This window comes from Excalfactoria chinensis, chromosome 3 (genome assembly GCF_039878825.1).
Source record: "Excalfactoria chinensis isolate bCotChi1 chromosome 3, bCotChi1.hap2, whole genome shotgun sequence".
Taxonomy (NCBI): Eukaryota; Metazoa; Chordata; class Aves; order Galliformes; family Phasianidae; genus Excalfactoria; species Excalfactoria chinensis.
In genome coordinates this window covers 44,632,174-44,641,315 of record NC_092827.1, presented here as the reverse complement: position 1 = coordinate 44,641,315, position 9,142 = coordinate 44,632,174, and the positions used below count along the sequence as shown (strand labels likewise).

At 38.2% G+C, this 9,142-nt stretch overlaps 1 protein-coding gene across 1 annotated transcript in view; it reads right to left on the bottom strand.

The window, feature by feature from the left end:
* Positions 1 to 2,833: 2,833 nt before the first annotated feature.
* DSE (dermatan sulfate epimerase) overlaps positions 2,834 to 9,142 on the bottom strand; it is a 32,997-nt gene continuing 26,688 nt past the window's right edge. Inside the window, exons 5-6 of the mRNA XM_072332430.1 lie at positions 7,571 to 7,778; positions 2,834 to 5,884 (exon numbers count right to left, since the gene is read on the bottom strand). Coding sequence (XP_072188531.1) covers positions 4,123 to 5,884; positions 7,571 to 7,778 — 1,970 coding nt within the window. The 3' untranslated portion in view covers positions 2,834 to 4,122. The remainder of the gene's footprint in view (positions 5,885 to 7,570; positions 7,779 to 9,142) is intronic.

Here is a 9,142-nt window from a genome sequence, read left to right as displayed (position 1 = left end):
AGGTTGATGTACATTGCTTCCTTGATGCTTTTATTAATTTGAATTAAAGGAGGGAGGATATGGTCTTGCCTGTATGGATTCACACACTCCTTAGTATCTTGTGGCTACTGCAGTTATATTCAGTTTCATTGAAAACCAGAGAAGAAATCTAAATTCTAATGAAATTAATTGTTTTGCTGTTTACCGGAGTAGCAAACCAGGCAAGTATGGAGTTAAATTAATCACTCATCTTTTTAGTTATTATCAGGAGAAAAACTGATGTTAGCTGATGTTAGTTTTTATATTCTTTGAAGTGCTTTGTTTCAAGGTTGAACTGGTTTAGAAAACAGGTTGAGTGCTGAGGACCCTATGGATACAAACTGCACTGGATCACATAGGCCTCCTGGTGCAGACTTCTCCTGGAGTCAACAACCAAGAAAGGACAGAAAATAAAATCTGGCCTCCATTAGCTGAGTCTAACTTTACAGCTTAACATTACCTTTCTGAATTCTAAGAGAGTAGCCAGATCAAAAGGATTAATGTTAGACAATAGTGTATATGGTCCAAAGTAAGACTTTCACAGACCCAATAAATATGCTTGTAACGGCCTGCTGCAAAAATCTATTTTCCAGACAATATATACTTTCAAAAACTAAGAAAAAAAATTAATCACTGGAAAGTACATAGGTAACAGAAGAATTTGATACATTTCAGAGATAGAATACTTAAGAATCAACTTTAATCTTCAAAGACTTAAGAAATGAGGTAATGCGCTCCATTCCCTTTGCTTCCCTTAGTCACAATGATGTATATAACATACATGTCCAGTTTTTAGATAATCTGAAATATCTTACAAATCTAAGAACCAGATTCTACCCTCAAAGATTCACACAACTACCAGTGAGATGAATTTCCAATGAATCTGCTCAGAATGCATTGAACTAAGTCCAGAGTAATTCAGACTGTATCCCGAAAACAAATTTGCATGACAAAAAATCAAGTTCTGAACAGAAGCTGAGAGAAGCCAATTTTAGAATAACCATATTTTCCTGTGTCCAGAGATGCAGAACATGAACATTTTAAGAAAGCAAAAAGAGGCAGACTAAGAATAGGATCAGAGATATAGGCCAGAAACACTTTGTAGCATGACCAGTGTGAACCTGATCCTCCCCCTTTACTCTGCCCTGGTAAGGCCTCACCTGGAGTACTGTATCCAGTTCTGGGCTCCCCAGTACAAAAAGAGAGAGATCTCCTGGAAAAAGTCCAGCAGAGGGCCATGAGGATGATAAAGGGCCTCAGGCATCTCCCCTGTAAGCAAACTGGGTCTGTTCAGCCTGTAGAGAAGACGAGTCAGACATGACCTTATTAATGTTTATACATATCTGAAGTGTGGGAGTTAGAGGGACATGGCCAACTTATGTTTAGCGGTCTATGGGGACAGGACAAAGGGAAATGGCCATAAACTTGAGAACTGGAAGTCCCACACCAATATGTGAAGGAACTCATAAGGGTGACAGAGCACTGGAACAGGCTGCCCAGGGAGGTTGTGGATTCTCCTTCTCTGGAGATATTCAAGACTTGCACGGACACCAACCTGTGCAGCCTACTGTAGGGGACCTGCTTGCAGAGGCATTGGACTCAATGATTTCTCGAGGTCCTTCCAACCCTTGCAATTTTGTGATTCTGTGATAAACTTTGCTAAGGAATGAGAGAAAGATAGAGGGGGAAGAAGAATGGAAGCAAAAAATTGAAACAAAACTTGAACAAACATTAAAGAAGGACTTCTTAAAAGGTGCCAGTGTAGAAAAGAATAAGTAAAGAAGTACACAAAACTATTTTCATTTCCCTTCTCTCTATCACTGTGTGTACACTCATTCCACATTTAAATGCTAGTTGGCTTTACAAGCTGCTGTAAGACCTGGCTCTGAGCACAGGGATCAATTCTACCTACCTTTTCATCTTCTCATTGCTACAATGGTGCAGAGAAGCATCATGCAAACAAGAGGTAATGTCCACAAACATATCTTATTTTCCATAATTCTGCAGTTTCATTGGACACACACACTAATCCTGTACTAGAATTTGGATGGCACACTGTACAGAGCCAGCCAAGAAATGCAGGTACTACTTCTCAAAAGCTTTTTGGACTAGAGTGATGAGACTTTATCTTTCTGTAGCTGACAACATAGCAATGGTGACCTGGCTGAGGGAAAACATACACAATTGTCAATTGTAGTGAAAGATCTATATAAATGCCACTGATTACATTAGTCTAGTAAAGGCTCACAGTCATCACAGATCTTCATTTTTCTAAAGAGTCTAAAAGTATCTAATACTAAAAAAAAAAAAAAAAAAAAAAAAAAAAGAAAATAACCAACAACTATTTCTCCATATATTCCTGTTATCCCTGTGCAAATATAGAAAGGAAACAGGAAATATCTAGTGACACACAGCTTTTCACAATCTAGACACACTGTAAGTCTGTAAGTAGCATCATGCAACCAGTCAGCTTCCTTTGCCTAGACTAAACATGTCAAATTTTATTGGCTAAATCCAGGCATCAAAGATTGTAGCAGAGCTTCTGCATGTGAACGCAGTGCAGATATGGCTCAGTATCTGGAACATAATAATGAAAGTATTCTGATCTATTCACTAAAAAGGTTTAGACAAGAAAAGCTCAGCATACTTCAATGCATAATCTCCAGAAGGCTTAAAAAATAGCAATGTAGATGATATATCTAAATGGGTGTAAGGAAACGGAAACAAAGTTTTATGGTTTGAACAAAGTGCTGATGAACATAATTACTGTATTTAATAGGGAAAATATTCTGATCAAAGAGAAACATCTTTTTTCCCTCAGAGAAAATTATATTTTTATTTAACAAATGTACTGGAAAAATTATTTTCCTGTAAAGACATACAAATATGCCCCAATTCCATAGAGTTTCCATTCTCTCAGATAGATAGCTGTGATTTCTTAAAATCGGTTTATTGAACAGAAGGAGACATACGTGGAGATGTCAAACTTATTTTTGCTGTAAACCACATGATTCCATTTACCACTAATCCCCAGATAACTGATCCAGGGGCCAACATGAGCTTGCAGAACCATTCCTGGTGCTTTATAGAGAACAGATTGTTCATATAATTTTAACTGTCCTCTGATCTAGCCATGTGAAAAGAAAGAAAAGACACAAAATACTTCCATAATACCTCTTTTTCCTTACTAGCAATTATTGAGGTTACCACAGGATTGCTTTGGTTTTTGTATTTTTACAAGTGCATGTTGAAGAACATTATTTCTCTACTAAAATGCACTTCAAACTATAGAAAACTTTTGTGAAACCCTGCCTTGTAAAAATCGAGAACAGACCCCACAATATTCATCTTTCCACAGTCTACTCTTGACTGAAAAAGATTTTGTTTATTATTTTCCTGAGAATTGTCTTCCTCTGTACTTTGAAGCAGCTCCTTATTCTCTTCCTTCTGCTGCTGCCTACTAAACATTGTGCTGCTCATTGCTAAGTACTGACAGGATTGCCATCTCCAACCATGCCAGACTGTAAAGCATGGAAGAGATGATATGATGGAAGTGTCTGAAATAATTATACAGGAGTGTCCCACAATTAAATATTCTTTGGTTTGGCAGAGAAAAATAGCATCTGCTGATAAGATCTTCCCTGCATACTTGTGATTTAATAGCCTTTCCTTAAGAGAATGTCCACAAGCATTCACAGCAGCCTGGAAATGAAAAGTCACTAAATGTAAATCCAATTCCGTATTTAAAAAAAAAACAAACAAAACAAACAAGCCCTTAGAAACATATATCTTAAGAGGGCTCTTCTCACCAAAAAAATTAATTACAGCTTTGCATCACTGAACTCTGAAGAACAAAGCATAATGTTCCTCAGATGTGAGGCCCAACTCTAAACTCAAAGGCGGAGTACTTACTAAGTACTTAATTTTCTGAGAAATTCATTGCCTGCCTGATTTGTCAATCCTTTCTGGTCTGAAACCAATATTTCCCCAGCTGTTTTTGGAATGTTTCAGAAAGAAAAGAACATAAACTTTGGCCCTATTAGGGTTAATGCTTTTGCATAGATATATATGACCATAAACTGGTCAACTAGTAGAGGTCTTCTGCTAACATTGTGACTGAGAACAGGAAGAATACAGCCACAATAAAATACAGCTATCTACTAAAAGTATTGCATACAGACATCTTTGGCCATGCAGTCTCTTGGCCTTCTGAAAGTATGTGAGCTGCATTGCTAACATGACAAAAAAAATAGCAATGTTGAGAATTAGAAAGAGTCGGGTATAAGAAGCTGATATTGATGGGGCACTACTTCGAGTGGTTGCCACCAACTGTGCCAGCCCTGATCGGCCCTTGATTGAAACTCCAGTTTTGTGCTTCACATAAGTGATATCTGCAAAATCCAAAAGATCTTTCATTTCCTCATCTTCATCAACAGGCAACTCTTTTTGTGCTTGAGTCTGTGCCTTCTGTCGCACTTTTCTTTCATTTACCTCAATTTGTGCAAAAATGTCAGGAACAGCATCAACAAATTTGTAACCTTTGGATACTTTTCTATTTTTCTTTGCTCTTCCACGCTGCTGCTGCTGCCTCTGTGAGATTGCAAATATTCTATCAATGGCCTCCTCTGTCTGTCTCTTATCTGAAAACCTCAACAGGCGTTCAGCAGTCTTCCTAAAGCTAGCTGTGTTTCGTACACGAGACAAGATCTGCTTCTCAAGCTGCTGGAAAACAGGCTTAAAATGCTGCAGGTTCCTCTCCACGATCCCCATGTAGTCCTTCACTTCTGGCACTGCAGAGTTCCTAATGGCAGATGTTCGGTCAAAGACAATTTTCTGACGGCCTGCAGTAACCTGTGCAAAGGCAGAACGAGGCCCGTCCTCCACCGTCCACAGGTAAACCGCATAGGAGTGCTCATTGGTGGTGACAAAAACATCCAGCTGCCGAGAGTCTGCACGGACAGTGAAGCTTTGCACATCGATGGAGGGCCCAATGAACAAGTAAATGGCTCTGGTGATGGGGTGCCGCAGGAGGGTCGTTACATTCACATAGTTTGTTCCATTGTAAGGGTAGCCCCGGGGATACATTCTTGAGGCAATGGTAGCTTTCTCGCTGTGGCCAGTGTCATCCATCCAGTACATCTTATATATTCCATCACGATGTCTAATGAATGCCCCATGGATCTCATCAACAACCGTTTCTTCAAAAGGCACATCCACATTGTGGAAGAAACTGGTTGCTGCCTCCAGAGGGCTGTCATCTTCTAAGTGGATTTGGTCCACCAGCAACAAAAGTTGAGGATGAAGAAGTATGAGGTTTCTCTGCAATTTTCTCAGCTTCAGTTTAGGATTGTATGCTCCCACTCCTTCTCCCCTGATAAAAACCACCCCGCTTCTCTCCATGGCAGCAACCACTCGTCCCTGACAGTCACCAGCCAAATCATGTTTATATTTAAGCCATTTTGAAGAACAGTCCTCTGTAATCTGCCCTTCCCATGGGGAGAAGCAGCTCTTGGACACAGCAGGGGAAAACATCAATACATTATTAAAAAACGTATATTTTGGCCCATACAGAGCTTCTGTAATGAAAGGTACACCATTGGGAGCAAAAGTAAAGGAGTTCTGGTCTGGGTGTTCATGGCCAGCGTTAAAGTTCCTCCATCCCTTGATCCACTCTTTGTACTTGTTCTTATGAACAATATCATATATTGCACGTCCTCCCAGCTTTCCTGACTTGAAGGAAAGGAAAGGCCTGTTGATTTCAGCTGGCAAAGCACTTCCATAGGTTACCACTCCCCAATCCTCAAAATAATGCAGCTTTGGAACCCCAAAGTCTGGCGGAGGGATGGAGCGCAAACTTGCATCATACCTGCCAAAATAATGAGGAAAATAATTTAAAAATCACTTGACTAATTCCACTATCAGCACCTATAGAAAATTCAAAAACAATTCATTACTCATATCAAGGAACCACCTAGCAATATAAAGCTCAACAGTGTCTCTCCTGAGCAAAATAAAGCCTATAATTGTAATGATATTTCTCCTACTAATCCCGAAGTAAATTTGAAAGTCAAATTAACACTGTATGTTTTTTATAGAATAATAACTGAAAGCATCTACTCCACACTTACAATTAATCCTTTTGCAGTCCAAAAATAAGAGTATGGTGAACTACTCTCAGGCAAGCGACATTTTGTTTTGTATCATAAAGCTACTGACTGCAACATAAATACTTCAAAAGGCACATTAGGAACAGGTTGGAGGCACTATTTTGCACTGGACATCAGCATTGCATCTATTTGCTTGCTACATAACCAAAAGAGTCAAAAAGAGCATGATGATAAAAAAAAGCAATGATCATAGGAAGTCTGTAGCCTCCAAACAGAACTGGGAATAAACTAAAAATTAATGAAAAAGCATCTTACATGACACATTTATGTGATTTATGTCATTTAATTTACATCACTATAATAGTTTCCTTTTCCAAAAATTTACAGCTTTCTTGCATAAATTGCAAGTCATAAAATATCCTGTTTAAAAGGAGGTCTTAATTCCTAAAAAAAAAAAAAAAATTATTATAATTATAATGCTTTTAATTTCTGTTTTGTTTGATTCACAGGAATTAAAAGAACTCACCCCTCAAAAGTAAGAAAAACAAAACCCAACATTATTTTTAATAAGCAAAACCATCATTCAACTCAGTAGTATTTTTATTAGACGGTTGCTCATCAGAATTATATTCTACAGCTAACAAGGAGCCGTGTGTGTGTGTGTGTGTGTGTATGACAGTGGTCATAAAGGAAAGATCCTGTATTTCGCAAATAACAAGCTGAAGTGTGCTATGAGCCTAGGGGAAAAAAAAAATGCATAAGATAAATACAAACCAATACATTCAATAATATTTCTCTTCTAAGAGAGAAACAGTTACACTGACTGCTCAGAAATGTGTTCTTTCTACAAATGGAGGGAATTTACATTTATATTTACACCTTGGATCTTACTTCCTACTTTCTGTAAACTGACACAGAAGTGAGAAGAGGTGTAAATAACATGGAAGGTGTGGATCTAGTCATTTATCATATTTTTTTCTAAATTTGGCCTGCAAATTAGTATGGTCACACAACTAGCAATAACACTATCTTTTACATTACTTCAGCTTTTCAAAGAATGTTTGTATTAGGACTTACAGCTTTTAAAACAAAATCACACTTTAAATATCTGCCTAATTAATCATTAAAAAAAGCATAACAGGATTAAACATCAGAACAGACCAGATAAAATAAAGAATATGTGCAGGGTCGTTTCCTTTTATAACTGCAACAGACAATGGGAGGAAAACACAAAAGTACACACTGGATAAGACTAAGGTGTAATCTGTAGCAGTTCACACTGAACATCTATGTTAAGAAGTTCTTCTGAGCCTAAAAACTCCGTCCTACACATGACCAGCATAGCATGATCTCTGCCTCTGCAGTACAAATCTAAAGATAACATCTTATCACAAATGGCAAGCAGCCATCCAATCCTTTTTGAGCCCACTCATTCCCTTTCATACCAGAGAAATTCAGTGTGGAGAGTGCACCACCTCTGCCCTTTGGATGGAGTCCCTGGGCCCTCCACCACCCGGTTCCTCCTGATTTGGTCCGCCAACCAGTTCCCACTGCCATTGCGCATGACAAATTTGTCGAGAAACACCAGCTGGCTCTCTGGCCCGTAAAACCAGTTGTAGTTGGAGTCTGCAATGGCCACAGTCCTTTGAAACCCTTGGGAAAAAAGTTAAAAGGAATGTGAGAAAGAACAAATAAACACAGATATGTTTGTAGAGCATGAAGATGAAGCCAAGCGGTACAAACAGACACAAACAGAAGCTGCCTTCTCAGATGTTTATACTCATAAATGAGCCATAATTTCCACAGGAGCTGTCTGCTTCTGCTGTGGATAACTTGAATAGTCACCTTTCTTCTTTACGCTACAACCAGCCAAATTGCTACAAAAATATAAAAGGCAATGTCCCATCCACTTCTCAATCAGATCTTGCAGCTTTCACTCCTCTCATGTCAATCCAAACTCTCCAAAGCAACAAAAGAAAGGTCAACTCAAGAAAAAAAAAAAAAAACAAACAAACCAAGCCAAAACAATAACTGCAATCCAGCTTTCATCCTGAAATAGCTATGATGAGTGTCCTTTGCTCTTTAGGAACCTCTCCCCAGTACATGTCTGAGGTATAGCCTGGATTCAGTGCAGTTCCTTACCCGTGTGCTGGCACGCCAAAGCAGCAATCATTGCCCTCACACATGGAGCTAATTTTGAACATGTATTAAGTTATCATACTATCTTTTTAAAGAGGAGTTTAAACAATATAAGCTCCCAATGAATTGTCCTATGAATAAGCAGCACAAAATCATCACTACTGAAAACTTTCAAGGCTACCCAAAATTGAATTTTATCTGAAAGTTACAAGGAGTTGGGAATATTTATTAGCTTATACTCTTTGCATATTTATAGATCACCGTCTTTTAGTCAAAACTAGGATTTCCTAGTGCTGAATGCACTGTGTGACAATGGAGATATTCAGCATGAAAACAGAAACAGTCTGCAAAACTGACCCACCAGAGGTGCCCCGTGTTTCTGTTTAATTCTCACACTGACAAAAGAAAACAGTTCATTTACCCCCGGACTGATCTGAGAAACCCATGAGTTGAGCCAATTACAATTTCTGCATGAAAAAAAAAAAAATTAAAGATTATGAAAGTGGAGTTCAACATTTTGCAGAAATTTGTGTGATTGCTTTTCCTTTTGGCAAATAAAAAGAATCAGTAAGAATCTCAAAGAATATTATTTATCAAACAGAAAGCCCCAGCACCAGCTCTGTCAAACTCTGAAAACCAGATATCAAATTCTAAAGCACTGCTTTTTCTCTCAAGTGACATTCTTATTTTTCGTCTGTGTCTAAAAAACAATTCAATAAACAACAGTGTTTAATAAGCAATGATAAACAATGATATCACTGTTTCCATGGATGATGAAAGCAGTAGTGAGAGAAGAAGGTTATTTCAAATGCCCAAGTACAAGGTTACTTGAAAATGGCCCACTTCAAGTACAAAATTACTTCAAAGTTTTGAAGATG